This window comes from Papio anubis, chromosome 12, assembly GCF_008728515.1.
Source record: "Papio anubis isolate 15944 chromosome 12, Panubis1.0, whole genome shotgun sequence".
NCBI classification, from domain to species: domain Eukaryota; kingdom Metazoa; phylum Chordata; class Mammalia; order Primates; family Cercopithecidae; genus Papio; species Papio anubis.
In genome coordinates, this window is record NC_044987.1 from 48412084 (window position 1) to 48430072 (window position 17989).

General features: G+C 38.5%; 1 protein-coding gene across 25 annotated transcripts in view; it reads left to right on the forward strand.

Moving 5' to 3' along the window:
* SYTL2 (synaptotagmin like 2) overlaps positions 1–17989 on the forward strand; it is a 122576-nt gene that overhangs the window by 83223 nt on the left and 21364 nt on the right. For 7 of the 25 annotated variants that reach the window (XM_009187049.4, XM_021926374.2, XM_021926381.2 and 4 more), the window contains 4 exons: positions 5153–9085; positions 11930–12031; positions 14054–14107; positions 15366–15413. In XM_009187049.4, coding sequence (XP_009185313.2) covers positions 5153–9085; positions 11930–12031; positions 14054–14107; positions 15366–15413 — 4137 coding nt within the window. Of the gene's footprint in view, positions 1–5152; positions 9086–11929; positions 12032–14053; positions 14108–15365; positions 15414–17989 lie in introns of those variants that run through there. The other 18 variants (XM_021926391.2, XM_031653069.1, XM_021926384.2 and 15 more) reach the window with 6 other exon arrangements.

Genomic DNA, 17989 nt, shown 5'->3' on the forward strand with positions numbered 1-17989 from the left:
CTTTAATAAGCCTGCATCTGACCCTATGATAGTTTCTTTATAGTCAGGATAATTCACAATAGCAACAATCAAATTTGTTTTTTTTTAAGTTTTTTAAAAATATACTTTAAGTTCTGGGATATATGTGAAGAACGTGCAGGTTTGTTACAAGGTATACACGTGCCATGGTGGTTTGCTGCACCCATCAACCCATCACCTACATTAGGTATTTCTCCTAATGCAGTCCCTCCCCTACCCCCCCACATCCCAACAGGCCCTGGTGTGTGATGTTTCCCTTCTTGTGTCCGTGTGTTCTCATTGTTGAACTCCCACTTATGAGTGAGAACATGTGGTGTTTGGTTTTCTGATCTTGTGATAGTTTGCTGAGAATGATGGTTTCCAACTTCATCCATGTCCCTGCAAAGGACATGAACTCATCCTTTTTTGTGGCGGCATAGTATTCCATGCTGTATATGTACCACATTTTCTTTTTCCAGTCTAACATTGATAGACATTTGGGTTGGTTCCAAGTCTCTACTATTGTGAACAGTGCTGCAGTAAACAAACATGTGCATGTGTCTTTATAGGTTAATGATTTATAAGACTTTAGGTATATACCTAGTAATGGGATTGCTTGGTCAAATGGTATTTCTGGTTCTAGATCCTTGAGGAATCACCACACTGTCTTCCACAATGGTTGAACTAATTTACACTCCCACCAACAATGTAAAAGCGTTCCTATTTCTCCACATCCTCTCCAGCATCGGTTGTTTTCTGACTTTTTAATGATTGCCATTCTAACTGGCGTGAGATGGTATCTCATTGTGGTTTTGATTTGCATTTCTGTAATGATCAGTGATAATGAGCTTTTTATCATCTTTGTTGGCCACATAAATGTCTTCTTTTGAGAAGTGTCTGTTCATATCCTTCGCCTACTTTTCGATGGGGTTGTTTTTTTTCTTGTAAATTTGTTTTAGTTCCTTGTAGATTCTGATATTAGCCCTTTGTCAGATGGATAGATTGCAAAAATTTTCTCCCATTCTGTAGGTTGCCTGTTCACTCTGATGATAGTTTCTTTTGCTGTGCAGAAGCGCTTTAATTTAATTAGATCCTGTTTGTTAGTTTTGACTTTTGTTGCCATTGCTTTTGGTGTTTTAGTCATGAAGTCTTTGCCTATGCCTATATCCTAAGTGGTACTGCCTAGGTTTTCTTCTAGGGTTTTTATGGTTTTAGGCCTTATGTTTAAGTATTTAATCCATCTTGGGTTAATTTTTGTATAAGGTGTAAGGAAGGGATCCAGTGTCAGTTTTCTGCATATGGCTAGCCAGTTTTCCCAACACCATTTATTAAATAGGGAATCCTTTCCCCCATTGCTTGTTTTTGTCAGGTTTGTCAAAGGTCAGATGGTTGCAGATGTGTGGCATTATTTCTGAGACCTCTTTTCTGTCCCATTGGTCTATATCTCTGTTTTGGTACCAGTACCATGCTGTTTTGGTTACAGTAGCCTTGTAGTATTGTTTGAAGTCAGGTAGCATGATGCCTGCAGCTTTGTTCTTTTTGCTTAGGAATGTGTTGGCTATGCAACCTCTTTTTTGGTTCCATATGAAATTTAAAGTTTTTCGTAATTCTGTGATGAAAGTCAGTGGTAGCTTGATGGGGATAGCATTGAATCTATAAATTACTTTGGGCAGTATGGCCATTTTCATGATATTGATTCTTCCTATCCATGGGCATGGAATGTTTTTCCATTTGTTTGTGTCCTCTCTTAATAACTTGAGCAGTGGTTTGTAGTTCTCCTTGAAGAGCTCCTTCACATCCCTTGTAAATTGTATTCTTAAGTATTTTATTCTCTTTGTAGCAATTGTGAATGGGAGTTCACTCACGATTTGGCTCTCTATTATTGGTATATAGGAATGCTTGTGTTTTGTGCACATTGATTTGGTATCCTGAGACTTTGCTGAAGTTGCTTATCAGCTTAAAGAGATTTTGGGCTGAGACAATGAGGTTTTCTAAATATACAATCATGTCATCTGCAAAAAGAGACAATTTGACATCCTCTCTTCCTCTTTGAATACCGTTTATTTCTTTCTCTTGCCTGACTGTCCTGGCCAGAACTTCCAATACTATGTTGAATAGGAGTGGTGAGATAGGACATCCTTGTCTTGTGCCGGCTTTCAAAGAGAATGCTTCCAGCTTTTGCCCATTCAGTGTGATATTGGCTATGGGTTTGTCATAAATAGCTTTTATTATTTTGAGATACATTCCACTGATAACTAGTTTATTGGGAGTTTTTAGCAAGAAGCGCTGTTGAATTTTTTCGAAGGCCTTTTCTGCATCTATTGAGATAATCATGTGGTTTTTGTCTTTGGTTCTGTTTATATGCTGGATTACGTTTATTGATTTGTGTATGTTGAACCAACCTTGCATCCCAGAGATGAAGCCCACTTGATCATGGTGGATAAGCTTTTTTTTTTTTTTTTTTTTTTGAGACGGAGTCTCGCTCTGTCGCCCAGGCTGGAGTGCAGTGGCCGGATCTCAGCTCACTGCAAGCTCCGCCTCCCGGGTTCACGCCATTCTCCTGCCTCAGCCTCCCGAGTAGCTGGGACTACAGGCGCCCGCCACCGCGCCCGGCTAGTTTTTTGTATTTTTTAGTAGAGACGGGGTTTCACCGTGTTAGCCAGGATGGTCTCGATCTCCTGACCTCGTGATCCGCCCGCCTCGGCCTCCCAAAGTGCTGGGATTACAGGCTTGAGCCACCGCGCCCGGCCTGGATAAGCTTTTTGATATGCTGCTAGATTCAGTTTTCCAGTATTTTATTGAGAATTTTTGCATCAATGTTTGTCAGGGATATTGGTCTGAAGTTTTCTTTTTTTGTATTGTCTCTTCTAGGTTTTGGTATCAGGTTGATGTTGGCGTCACAAAATGAATTAGGGAGGAGTCCCTCTTTTTCTATTTTTTGGGATAGTTTCAGAAGGAATGGTACCAGTTTCTCTTTATACCTCTGGTAGAATTCGGCTGTGAATCCATCTGGTCCTGGGCTTTTGTTGGTTGGTAGGCTGTTAATTGCTGCTTCCATTTCTGAACTTGTTATTGGTCTATTCAGGGATTCAGTGTCTTCCTGGTTTAGTCTTGGGAGGGTGTGCATGCCCAGGAATTTATCCATTTCTTCTAGATTTTCTAGTTTATTTGCATAGAAGTTTTTATAGTATTCTCTAATGGTGGTTTGTATTTCTGTGGGACCAGTGGTGATATCCCCTTTATCATTTTTTATTGTGTCTATTTGATTCTTCTCTCTTTTCTTATTAGTCTGGCTAATGGTCTATCTATTTTGTCGATCTTTTCAAAAAACCTGAACCTGCTCCTGGATTCATTGATTTTTTTGAAGGGTTTTTCATGTCTCTAGCTCCTTCGGTTCTGTTCTGATTTTAGTTATTTCTTGTCTTCTGCTAGCTTTTGAATTTGTTTGCTCTTGCTTTTCCAGTTATTCTAATTGTGATGTTAGGGTGTCGATTTTAGATCTTTCCCGCTTTCTCCTGTGGGCATTTAGTGCTATAAATTTCCCTCTAAACACTGCGTTAGCTGTGTCCCAGAGATTCAGGAATGCTGTGTCTTTATTCTCATTGGTTTCAAAGAACTTATTTATTTCTGCCTTCATTTCGTTGTTTACCCATTAGTCATTCAGGAGCAAGTTGTTCAGTCTGCATTTAGTTGTGCTGTTTAGAGTGAGTTTCTTAATCCTGAGTTCTAATTTGATTGCACTGTGGCCTGAGAGACTATTTGTTATGATTTCCATTCTTTTGCATTTGCTGAGGACTGTTTTACTTCCAATTGTGTGGTCAATTTTAGAATAAGTGTGATGTGGTGCTGAGAAGAATGTGTATTCTGTTGATTTGGGGTGGAGAGTTCTGTAGATGTCTATTAGGTCCACTTGGTCCAGAGCTTAGTTCAAATCCTGAATATCCTTGTTAATTTTCTGTATCACAGTGAGGTGTTAAAGTCTCCCACTATTATTGTGTGGGAGTCTAAGTCTCTTTGTAGGTCTCTAAGAACTTGCTTTATGAATCTGGGTGCTCCTGTATCAGATGCATATATATTTAGGATAGTTAGCACTCCTTGTTGCGTTGATTCCTTTACCATTATGTAATGCCCTTCTTTGTCTTTTTGATCTTTGTTGGTTTGAAAACACAGTTCTTAAACTCCAGCATGCAAAACAGTCACTAGAATAGCTGTTAGTAAAGATTACTGTGCCCAATCTCCAGAAATTCTTCACATTCAATACATCAGGAATAAGGCCCAGGAATGGAAATATCCTTATTGTCCCATTTAAATATTGTGGATAAAATTCCTTGTTTAGTCTTATTTAAAAGTTCTTTTTCTAACTCCTGAAATCACTTAAGTCTGTGCTTCTCAAACCTGAATTTAGGCCTCCTCCAGGGTTTATGATATGTGCCAGGGGATGGGTGAAGTCATAAAATCGGCATGGCGTATCTTCCTGGAGTGTTAGTTTTATACAAAGATTTAAGAGTAAGAGAAAATTAACATTTAAAATGTAACATGGAGCTGGGTGTGGTGGCTCACGACTGTAATCCCAGCACTTTGGGAGGCTGAGGTGGGCGGATCACGAGGTCAGGAGTTCGAGACCAACCTGGCCAATATGGTGAAACCCTGTCTCTACTAAAAATACAAAAATTAGCTGGGACTGGTGGTGTGTGTCGGTAATCCCAGTTATTTGGGAGGCTGAGGCAGAAGAATCGCTTGAGCCTGGGAGGAGGAGGTTGCAGTGAGCCGAGATCCTGCCACTGCACTCTGGCCTGGGCAGCAGAGTAAGACTCCATCTCAAAAAATAATAATAAAATAAAATGTAACATGACACAGAATGCAAAATTAACATGTATTTTTAAAATAAACCAGGAACTTCAAAGAAATTTTTCAGTTAGGTCCGTACCCTGTACTTCCTGGTTTCTACAATTCCTTTCCTTTACTATCATAGGGCACCTTTGGTAGAATACCTTAATTAGGACAACTTACATTTTAACCCCTGAAAAATGCTGTTATAAACAGCTATTGGTATAGAAAGTGCAAATACAAAGTGCTTTTATAAAGATGATGTGAATGATTAACAGTTCTTAAAGCATGCTCTTTTTTTATTTAGAAAAGTATTTCTATGTTGCAGATGAACTGTCTCATTGTGTTGAGCCTGAGCCGTCTCAGGTGCCAGGTGGCAGTTCTAGAGACCATCAGCAAGGTAAGCCCCCTCCTGTCCCGGCTCTAAAAGCTAAGACATCTTCACGTTCTAGTCCATATGCCACTGAGATACAGAAGTCAACTGATGATTCCATATTTAAAGTTCTAGACTGGTTTAACCGAAGTTCTTATTCAGATGACAATAAGTCATTCCTCCAACATCCCCGAGGAATAGAGTCCAAAGAAAAAACAGACTCAAAATCACAGGTTGCTATTGACTTGGTGACAGATGACACTACTTTAAAAGAAAATGGCTCGAAGAACCTATCATCCAGCAAAATTGAATCGAAGCCTGTGAGATCTGATTCAACATTCCAAGTAGAGGGAGATATGCTGGTTTCTGAAAGTTGCCAAGATGCTAATGTGAACATCAAATCCAAATTCATGAATTTGTCCCAACAAGGTGCCCCAAAGGAAGGCCCATGTATATTGCCATTTGAAAGCTATGGCACCCCAAGTCAAAGGAGCAAAAATATGGACTATAGCCAAGATTCAAAAAGCATAGGAAAAGGGAACGGGGTATCTCCTCCAAAAAGGAACTATTCCTACAATATTCTCAAGGAATCTGATGCAGAAAACCAAGTTCCATGCAACACTAATAATATTGGCAACTTGGGTGAAGAAGAACCCAAGTTTCATGCTCATGAAGAAAATAGAGGACACTCAGAAGTGAATTTTGACTCTTCAACAATTGTCAAAGAACCAGATTTGAAAGATAACATGAAAGCAGAGAGAAAGAGCAAAGGAGGAAATACCTATATCCTGAAAGCTTCCTTAGAGCCAGAGAATATTAAGTCAACACCTGGGGTTGCCAACAACGGCTCTCCTTGGAAGAAGCCTGAGGTCCATTTCCAGCAAGAAGCTGATGAGGTTCCCAAGAACCAAGTGCAGAGAGAGAAATACAAAAGAGTGAGTGACAGAATATCCTTTTGGGAAGGAGAGAAAGCTGCTGCTAAGATAACTCATGAAGAACCCACATCTTCATGTAGCCAGGAACAACCTTCTGCTAAAGCATATCAGCCTGTGCAGAAGTCACAGGGTGTATCATCTATGGACAGTTTATCTACAGACCAGAGTGAATATAATCAGGTCATTCCCAAACAAGTGGTCCTAGATGAGGATGATCAAGCATCCCAGCTCTCCAATTCTTATTCCTCAAATAAATCTAAAGAGACCAAGCCACAAATATCAGATCCATCCAGAAACTATCTTTCAGCTGAGGAATCAGATAAAGTGTCTCTGTTTCAGAATAAGAAAAATGAGCCTATAAAAAGATCACCAGTGGCAGACAGTTTGCCTTCTCGAAGAAACCTTACTTTACCAGCACTGCAACGTCCCTCAAATGTTGGGAGTGAACGACATGTTCCTTTGGAGAAAGACAGACCTCTAGTTCGTGAATCAAATGCCAACTTTAAAGTTATGTCCCTAAAAGAAAGAATGGATGAACCCAATGTGGAACAGGTCTATAATCCCTCTCAGTTTGAGAATTTGAGAAAGTTTTGGGACTTAGAAGCTAATTTAAACAGTAAGAATAATGACAAGAATATTACCACAGCAAGCCAAAAAAATTCTGCACCTTTTAATAGGCAGAAACACAAGGAATTAAGTGACATTAAATTATCAGGTAAAAATACTCATGAAGCAGAGGTGCTTCTAAGCCCAAAAAAAGTTATGGGAAGAGAGGAAATGGACAAATTAAATTCAAAGGGCATACTCCAGGTGCTACCAGATGAAACCACATTTCCTTTGAGTCCGCTTAGAAAGTGTACTCATCAGTTGCGAGGAAATGAGTCATCAAAGGAAAACATGGAAAAGAATATGGAAGGGATTGTTACTCCAGTGTTTAAGGAAGAAAAGGATTACTCAGACCAAGAGATTCAAGAATCCATAGTAAAAACCAATGTTTTGTCTAAAGACTACAAAGACACTTTTAATGACAGCTTGCAGAAACTGCTTTCAGAAGCCTCAACACCAGCAATTCAACCCTCTGGTGGAAAAGTTCATGGAAAACAAGTGCTTGAGCCAGGTGTTTCTGAAAATAGGACATGGCGTCAAAAAACAGATTTTGCTGATACCGAGGAAGAAGTCAAAGGACCTGAGAAGATCATTAATGAGCATGTTGACAAAACAGTAGTTCCTCCAAAGGTTAAACGGAACTCTTTGACTGCTAGTCTAGACAAACTCCTGAAGGAAGCAACTGGAACTTCACCCTCTCCCTTGCAAACCAAGTTGGCGCCCGTTATCACTGGAACCAACTCTAAGCCGGAAGAAGGAAGATTTTTTGGAAAAGGGATAGAACAGAGTCACAATACTTCAGCTGATAAGAGAGAAATACTAGCTCCTTTTCCAGAGAGAGATGAAACTTTTGGAAATACAGCTGTCCCCAAGAAAGCTGAAAGTGGTGAGTGCCAGCTAAACACAGAGAATTTGATTCAGATGGCTGCAGAAGATTCTTATCCATTGGATCCACCTTCCCAGCTTTCCAGAAAGGGTTCTTTTGGGGATGTGGCCAACCCTCCCCACGATATGCTTTTTCCCCAAGATGCTCATCTTGTTCCCCAGGCTAGGGCACACCCTTCTCAAACGGAAATTTCAGAGCCTGTAGAGAAAGTCGTTCTTCCACCCAGACCTGTGTTGAATGATGTAAATGCTGCATTACAGAAGCTGCATAGAGAAGTATGGTTAAGTTATCCAGCTGGAAGGGAAGTACGTCCTGGAGAAGTGAACCCAGAATTTCCTGAAGCAGTACAGGCATTAGGTAGCCCCCTAAATCCGCCAGGAGTGATATCACCATGGGCTATGATGGACACCATAGTTCCAGACAGGAAGGATTTTTATTCCTCCAATGTAGTTCCTGATAAAACTCATGAACTTGGATCTTATTTAGCTGCCCAAATCTTTCTATCAGACCAGACACTTAGCTCATTTGGTTCCACTGTTGCTCAATATGGCAAAGGCTTACCTCAGGAAGTGGAAGAAATTGTGAGGGAAACAATTATTCAACCCAAATCAGAGTTCCTCGAATTCAGTGCTGGCTTAGAAAAACTACTGAAGGAAGCAACTGAAACCTTCCCCTTAAAATATGAAAGCCATACAGGGAATCTTTCTGCATCAAAGTTAATAGGTAGTACAAAGGAGCCCAAGCAAGCCACTTCTGAATTCCATCCTGAGGAATTAAAAGAAACAGTAGAAAAGGCTGAGGCTCCATTAATAACTGAGAGTGCTTTTGATGCTGGTTTTGAGAAACTTCTTAAAGAAATAACTGAAGCTCCTCCTTATCAGCCCCAGGTGTCAGTGAGAGAAGAAATGCACAAGAAGGAGTCCTCACAGTCAGAGCAGACCAGGTTCTTAGGGGCAGTGCCCCATTTTTACGGGGCAGCCTCACAGACCTCTGAAATGAAGGCTAAAAGTAGTGGTTTGGAATCTCAAGTCAACCAATGTAATAAAAAGTTGGGAGGAGACGTACATATGACTGATTTATTGGTAGATTTTTGTGGTTCCAAAAGTGGAGTTGAGATCCCTAGAACCCCACAACTTTATGTGGCTCATGAAATCGGGACCATTAACACTGTAAACCCCCCAGTGGACAGGGACAGTGAAAGTGGGGTTGCAGGGCGACAAGGGACTTTTCAGGAACCTGGCTTTGGAGGGGCTTCTGAAGCAATTAGTGTGTCCAGAAATAGGCAACCCATTCCTCTCCTGATGAACAAAGAAAACTCTACAAAAACAAGTAAAGTTGAATTGATTCTAGCATCGCCATATAAGAAACAAGAGAAAGAGGAAGAAAAAGAAGGTTTCTCTGAGTCTGAGTTTTCAGATGGAAACACCAGTTCTAATGCAGAGAGCTGGAGAAATCCTTTCAGTGAGCATTTAAAAATGTTTAACTCACAATGAGTCTGCTTTATGGAATGCTGATGTAAAGGATGATTTTTTTAAATTGGGATTAATTTGATATTCTTAAATAGTGTTAAATTCTTCTTACCACTTCTGTGTTCCTGAGCCTTTTTTAATTAAAAAAATTATTTATATTTTTTAATCAAAAGCATTACATAAAACAGCTTTCCTATAAGGCTGTTTCAGAGTCTGAGTTGACTTTTCATTAATCTACCTATAGAATTTTTAGGTTTCAAAAAATACTTTTTAAATAACTTTTTGTGTTTAGAAAGTATCTTTACTACATTTAAGCTAGTTTTCCTCCTGGAAATATTTAGAATTTCTTCCTTAATTGGCAATCTTTATAGAAGTCTAGTAAGATTTGTGGCAAGAAAGTGCCACAGATGGACACAAATTTCCCATTTAGGAGCAATATCTTACCACAGTGGTGGCTAAATACCAGGGACAAAATACAAGGCTGGAACTTTCCTTCCTTCAGATACCTTGTGCTGTGGTGTTTTTGTTGCCACTTTCTCCCTCTCATTTTCAATTATCTGTACAATCTTCCCTTTCTAGAGTATGACTTTGGCCAGATGACTCACCTGATGCCACCTAAGGGCATTGCCTGGCGAGGTACATTTCTTTCGCTCCAGCCTTGGCTAAGTTGATGATCTGAATCGATCTCCACATTCATCTACATGGATGTGGGGGCACTGGTTTTGGTGGCCAGGCTGTAAAACATAGGGCTTATCTCAGTTTCCTATTTAATCAACATGTGGACATTTTAGCAGAGAAACCCCAGAGCAAATAGGAATGAGAAGCTACCTGATTAAAATGATGAAATGATAGAGAATGTTTTCTGGCTGGGACATTTTAACCAAAGTTACACAACTGCTGTTGATTGCCTTCCTTGTAGTTTAGTAGAATTTGTCATTTGTTTAGCTCCCTTTAGTTCCAGTGAAAATAGATAAGCTTTACTGAGTCGCTTACTTGGAGGTGTGGATTCTTTTGTAAGTAGCTATAGGGTTTCTTCTTGAACACTGACCAAAGAATCCACCTTTAATCCTATTCAGTCAGGTTGAAGCCCCTCTAACAAATTTTGTTGTTAATAAAAAAAAAAAAAATTGAAGTATCAGTCTCTAAAACCGGACATATGCAAGAATAAAGCCAGCATATTAAACTTGTTGAAGTAGGCTCTTACTAAACTTCCCATGAGTTGCTAGCATAAACTGAGCCACAGTAGGAGGAGTGCCTGCAAATTCGCAATTATGTTAGAGACTATCATCTAATGTGTATCCCAGCATAACTGACCGAGTAGTAAAAAGCCTATCTAAAAAAGCAATGTTAAATAGTCACCTAGGCTGGACATGGTGGCTCACACCTGTAATCCCAGCACTTTGGGAGGCCAAGGCAGGTGGATCATGAGGTCAGGAGATCAAGACCATCCTGGCTAACACAGTGAAACCCCATCTCTACTAAAAAATACAAAAAATTAGCCAGGCGTGGTGGCAGCGGCTGTAGTCCCAGCTACTTGGGAGGCTGAGGCAGGAGAATAGCGTGAACCCAGGAGGCGGAGCTTGCAGTGAGCCAAGATCACACCACTGCACTCTAGCCTGGGCTACAGAGTGAGACTTCATCTCAAAAAAGAAAAAAAAAAAAAAAAATTACCTAAACAGAGTCCAGAGAAGACATTTTAGAATTACAAGCCAATTAAGAAGTATAAAATGATATAGTCATGATTTTAATTTAGGTTTATATACTCTAACCCAAGTTACTATTTTAAAGCAAACTGCAGTAGGGGTGGGGTGAAAAATGAAGAGAAACCTACTATAAGGGTACTGTAATTTTGGGGAGCAAGCTAACACCTTTGACTTGTGACTGAGCGCTTAACTAAGCCATACCTCAATATGCTCCTTTGGGAAAAATTAAAGGTTCAGTAGTCAAATACTTTTGGAAATGCTGGGCCATTATGCACAGAGAAGGTCTGCAGTAAGGAACATTTCAAATTTGAACAGAGAACATCCAAATCTAATTAGTCTTAGAATCCATTTGCCATGGAATGTACCAGGCAGAACTGGAATGTATTTCAGGAAATTATTGTCTAGAGAAGTGCTTCTTAAATTGATGGATTCCTTTATCGAATCACTCATTGATTCAGCAAATATTTTGAAGTGTTTATTTCCAGCCACTGTTCTAGGCACTGAGAATACAACAGTAATAAATGTCAGTACTTAGGCTTATTCATGATGGAGCCATTCCTTTTATAAAATAATGGCATTAGTAAATGATAGAGGCCTCCCTCCCATGTTATTTCCCAACATTTCATTGGAAATTATACTAGATCATGAAACCCAGAAAGTCTACAACCTTCGATCTGGAGAATATCTGGATAATATGTGTACCCAATTATACACAGATGTTAAACATCTGAATCCTGCCTTCTACGGTTTTGAATTAATTTTATTAATGCTCCTAGAAGTATTTCATGGTTGTCTTCAAAAGCTAGAATGTTAAATGGGAAGAGTCAATGTCTAGCATAGGACAAATCATATGTCTAAAATAAGAGTAAACAACTGAGAGATCACATTTCTATTAATGTGGTAATCTTGTTTCTATATGGTTTACATTTGCAAATATTTCTTGACCAGTAAATTATTTTTAAGAGCATATTAATAGTGGAGAAATTTTATTTTCTTCTGTGAAATAAGTGCCTCTTAAAGTAGAGAAACTGATAGCATAATGTCTCTTTTCAACCTACCATTTCTATGTCCATATGTTAGAGGGTTGTTTTTTTTGATATTGTGCAGTGTTCATCGATTTTGTTTTATAACAGGTTCAAAAGAAGAACCCAGTCCTGTTTTGAAAACTTTGGAAAGGAGTGCCGCTAGGAAAATGCCTTCCAAAAGTCTAGAAGACATTTCATCAGATTCATCAAGTGAGAATAAAGTTCGCCTCACTGTTCATGCCCCATCTAAGCTTAAAAATGCCTATGTGCTCTCCTGTAGCCTCACTGCATGCTGTTGTGCACTGCAACCCCTAATGGGGGCCATTAACAGATGAAAATAACCTTTCCAAAGTGCGCTGAAGAGGCTCAACCTAAAGTGGCTGGAACTTTGCTTATAAAATAATATATTACATTTGGTTACTAAAACACTAGGTTTCCTTTAATTGAAGAATCCCAGTTTAAGTGTTTCTCAAGTACGCTGAGTTTGAAAGGACTGTGGTAGCTAGTAGGATTCGTGAAAATAGTCATAACTAACATTTATTGAATATAATTTGCCAAAATGTACCTAATAATTTTACATGTATTATCTCATTCAACCAGCACAAGCAACCCTATGAGAGGTGAATTATTGTTATCCAAATTTAAAGATGAGGAAAATGAAGCTCAGAAATGTGAAATGACCTGTTTAGTATTACACAGAAGATCAGGGACTCAAAATTAACAGGCTATTATCAAGAACATTTATGAAGGGACCACGTTATATATGACGGCGTTGGATGTCCATTGAATTTTGCATGATACGGAGTTGAATTAGTCCCTGGCTTCAAGGACTTTCCTTTCTCTTTTATCCCTTCTATTCTGTTCACATTTCTTTTAGATATTGGAACTATAAGCCCAAAACTACTTAACATGGAAGACTTTAGGTACACTATTCCCCACTGGCAGCTGCTTTAATGGTGAAGGATTTCTTGAGTACTAACAGAAAGCATAATATATCAAGAGAGTTGTGTGCTGGACAAATGGACTAAAACCATGACTTCTTGGGGTTTTGTTCTTGCTATTTTCAAGCTAAAATCCACCTCTAGGATTGCAGATGGTCATAAGAAAAATTATCAAGTGAAAAGTTAACCACTGCCAAACTCATATGATTGATAATTGGCCATTGTTATGTTTAGAATATTTTTTGTGCATTTGTAATTAAGAATAAAAAGTCAGAATTTAAGAAGGAAAAAAAGAAAAGAAAAAGCCACTCCACCAAACATTTCCTAAAATTCACAGATTCCCAGGGATTTGAAGACAGTATTCCCAATTTGGAATGTAGTCCTAACTATCCCAAGGATCTTGGAATCTGAGGGTTAGAAGGGATCTTAAAAATCACCCATTTTAACCTCCCCCTCAGTGCAGGAATTCCCTCTAAAGCCTCCTCAACAGGCGGCCAACCCCCATATCCGCCTGAATGCTTCCAGAGAAGGCGAGTCGAATCCTTTGTTGGATAGCCGTGATTGTTCTTCCTTATGTTGGTGATGGGCCCTGAGAAAAAGAAAAAAACAAAAAAACAAAACAAAACAAAACTCAGAACAATTGTCCAATTTAGCAAACGTCTTGCCTGTGAAACATGGGGCTATTTCCATGGTGCAGCTTTAAAGTACTCAGGAATGTATAGGGTTAAAAAAAAATCACCATCAGCTGACGGGTATTCCTGCACGCTTCCTTCCAAATACCGATACCCACTCTCACACTAGCCTGCCAAGATTCCACTTAGCAGCTGGTCCCCAGTTACATCTCTTCAGTTGACTTCCCAGGCAAACCTCCCAGAGGCATACGCGAATGATGATGCACACACACAAATATTTGTTAATGACCATGGGTTTGGGAAGGTGTTAGTCATGGCTAGCATCATACCCTTTACAGAAGAATAGAGAGGCTGTTGCAGCCCCGTGCTTTCTCCTGCTGCTGGCCGATTGCTTGCTCTGAACTAACCCTCTAACCCTTGGGAGTCTGTGTGCAGCAGTGATGTGAGCTGCATCCGGGCTGAAATGGGAGCTCCCGCTATGGCACTGGCTCAAGTAGCTAATCTAAAGAGAAAGTATTTTGGGGAAGACATCTTGGTTGCACCCCTCATTGCATCTTGACTAATTGCTTCCAACTCCGGGGGCTTCCAGGGACAATCTCATTGTTCTTTTCTCTGCAAGGGTCAGCCATATTAACCATTTGTTAATTTCTTCTGAACAGATCAAGCAAAAGTAGATAATCAGCCAGAAGAATTAGTGCGTAGTGCTGAAGATGGTAAATATCTTTATGTATTTGCATGTCTGTCTGTGTATTAACTTCTGGGGTGCTTTGGGCAGTCTCTGGGACGCAGCTGTTGGGTAAATAGAAGAACGTCATTTGCCACTATGTGGTGAATAGTACCTAAGTTACTATAAAACAGTTCTCATTTGGTACATTTAATATAGTTTGTATTCTTAAGGCTTCTGCTGCTGATACTGTCATGAGGATCTCATCAGAGACCCTTGTGAAGCAAGGATTTCTATAAATAGAAAATTGTATTTCTTTGGATATGAGCTGATTTTTGCTACTCTGACTTGCAGAACTCGTTGTAAAGGCAGGAATAGTGGAGTGAATTCCTGGGTTAAGTTATTCTTCTGTTTGATTCTCAAGTCCCAGCATTTAGATCTCTCTGGGCGCAACTGGTAAAATCTTAAGTTCAAAGGAAAGAGTCCCAGAACAAGGGTGGGAAATCTTGCCTCTGCTTATATAAATAACTAAATATAGACAGAGGGTGAAGTTGATTCTGAATATAATGGAGCCAGAAGATCTTGAAACTTGTCAATAGATCAGGTATTACTTGGCTTTGTTATAAGATGAATAGTATAATGGTGCCTTGGTTGAGGGAGAGACAGAAATGAGTCTGATTTTTATAGTGAAGAATTTATGCAAATGTATAATTTGTATTTGCATGCTGGATTTTGTTTGTTTGTTGTTAAATTGCCCTCACTATAATCATAAAAATGTGTACTCACTGAACTTTCCCATATAAATGCAGCAACAGAGCTCCATAAAGGTCATTCTTTACTTTTATGTAATAGTTTTATCTTTCTCATTTTATATTTACAACCACCTCACTGAAGTTGATGGGGCAGGGATTTTTATCTTCATTTTGCTGATAAGAAAAACTCAGAGAAATTAAGTGACTTTTCTAAGATCCTATAGCTAGTCAGTCATTGGGAGGGCAGGAAATAGAATCTCAGTTTCATTACTCCTAGTTCAGTGCTCCTTCCCATTTTCCATGCTGTGGTCTAGTGAATTACAGGAAGGATGCTCCATATCTCCTGTGTTGGATCCCAGATTTTTAGTTGAACAGGAGACCTTAAAGAGGCTAATGAAGAAGAGTCACACTGAGGAGTGAATGAAATCAAGATGAAAACCTGTCAGATGTATTCTGCTGTCTCAGTTGTGAAACTGACATTTGAGCTTTACTTTCATGTCTCTCTAATCTTTCTGTTAAAATGGTATTTATTCTCAATGTTGCCCTCCTGAGTAGATGAGAAAGCAGATCAGGAGCCAGATACAAATGAATGCATACCAAGAAGTGAGTAGCAGGATCTTTCTCACAAATGACTAAACATTCCACTTTATATAGTATTAAATATAGTGAAATAACTAACCCCATTAATAACACAGCATTTATTATTGGCACTAAACTCCTGCAGCTTACAAAACTATTTCATTATGATAAGGGTTTTATTAAAAACATTTTACTATTGTCTGTGTGGAAAGAATGATTTGTGGTTCCACTGAGGGAGAGTTGTATATAAATATATATGCATATATGTTATTGCTGATATTATTGTGCTTTTGTCAGTCTCTATGCCGTTTGAATCTCTGCTTAAAAGCAAGTTGGCACCTTCTGATTTCATTTGGTTTTTATGTTGCAGTATGATTTTGAGTGTTGGATCTCTTGTGGCCTCTATACAAAACTGTAGATGGAAGTAATTTATAACTTATTTGGACCTATGAAAGGAAGTTAGAGTATGTGCTTCTCTCCATATCCATAAAAACCAATCTTATTATGCCCAGGGTTTAAACTCTGAGGTGCAAAACTGACTTGAATGGTAAATGTTCTAAGTATAAACCAAGTGAACACGTGAATCTAAGAAGTAAATGTATACCTGTGGTGACTAATGCCTGTCTACTAATTAATGTCTACCATCAAGCAAATATAATGTTTGCTTGCTCTTTTATGTTCAATCTTAAGATTACTCTACTTAGCTGTGACTACTATCTTAAGGACAAATAACACATTTAAAAAGTGCTCACACGGCCTAGTAAAGCATGCAGCAGTGTGTGTGTGTGTGTGTGTGTGTGTGTGTGTGTATGACTTGTTAGCTTCTCGGTTTCACTCTGTTTCATAAACCCTAGGCACTGGGGGTATGAAGATAATGATACACATGTCTACCTTCAGGGCCACAATATTTTAAATAATAATTTCCCAACAGTCTTTGGATATGCTAATAGGGCTTAATGAGGAAAGCAGCTAAATGGAGGAGCCATTAGATAGAAAACCAATGTGCTGATGGCTAAAAGTCAGTGACATGTAGTGGGAAACCTGAAACTTTGCTCATGAGGTCCTCCTGCCAGCAGTGAAGGTGCTGAGCTTTGGCACATGACTTGACAAATTCTTAAGAACTGCCTAGGAAAGAAGACAGTCCAGGCTTCAGCTCTTGTGAGTATGTGCTCTCTGTCTGACTGCTGCAGAGGAAACAAGCCTTCTGCCCTTAAGGGGTGTTAGGTAAAGGGGCTTTTCCAGTTACTTTTGAACTAGGACATAGTTAAGTTTGAGCATCTTATTTTATCTTGCTATGTTTTGTTCAAAATTTAGTCTGAGGAGTAAAAGCAAAACATACATAGACATACATGCCTAAATATCTGTATCTTTATTCATGATCTCCTAATTGGCTTAGTTTATTGGTCAAGGCAAATAGACTAATCCTGTGCTGAATTCTGGGTAAATTAATTTGTCCTTTTTAGTGATATTTTCCAAAATGACTGTTAGTGCCTTTTCACTGGTAAAGAGTATATTCTTACCACAAAAATCAAATACTTGATCCAAACACAAATGCCGAAAGCCCATGAATCTAAAATTGATTACATTTGAGTAGTGGATATAATTGAATTTGACCTTCATAGCATCATCCAGCAATATACTTTGAAAATAGTAGGGTGCAATGTTATAACAAAACATTTTTTGCATTCTCATTGGACCATATTGTGGGACCTAATCTTACACTGCTACCAGTATAACTCTCCCTAATACACACACACTATTGTTTAATGGGAAGTGATTAAAGTAGGTGTCATTTTAGTGAGACACCATAAATACATTTTGATGTGCATTTATCTATGGGAGCCTAAGGATAGGTGAAAATTGTTATGTGAGCAAGGATATCTTTAGTATGTGTAGCTAAATTTTCAGTTTTTCCTTCATTAGATTTCTTTAAAGATGAATTTAACTGATGTTTAAGGATGAATTTGAGTCTTTTGTGTTATGTATAGAAATATAATTTGATTTTTATCTATTTTCTTAATATCTCTTTTAATGATGAAGTCAATGTATTTGTTTCATTCAAAATATAATTTAAGATTCTTTATCATATGATATTTATTTGATTAGAAAATACTTATATAGAGCTTACTTTGTGGTAGGCACTAAGTGCCTTGGAAAATATTAACTTAATCATTATAAGAACTATGATTCATCATAAGAAAAGCTTAGATGTTGTGATTCTTAGACAAAGAAGAAAATAGTTTTCTAACTAGGTATATGCAAATCAGGATTGTAATTTATCCTCTTCTTGTACCTTCTACACATATACTTTCTATATCAGAAAGAAGACATGTGCTACATTTTCTTATTAAATTCTTAGAGTACCCTAACTTTAACCATTCTAACTTGGCCTTGGGATATTGAAAATTCTGAATCAATGAGGTATCTAAATAAGTTATATTTTCAAAAAATAATGTTTATTTTATAATTCTGAGTGAAAAACACTATCAGAAAAGTAATCCTCATGCTCACTAAACACATCTACTCTGAGACACTCAACAACCAGAACACTTTTATTATTGAGTTGTGTACAAAAATCTTGATTGAAGATGTCCAGATGA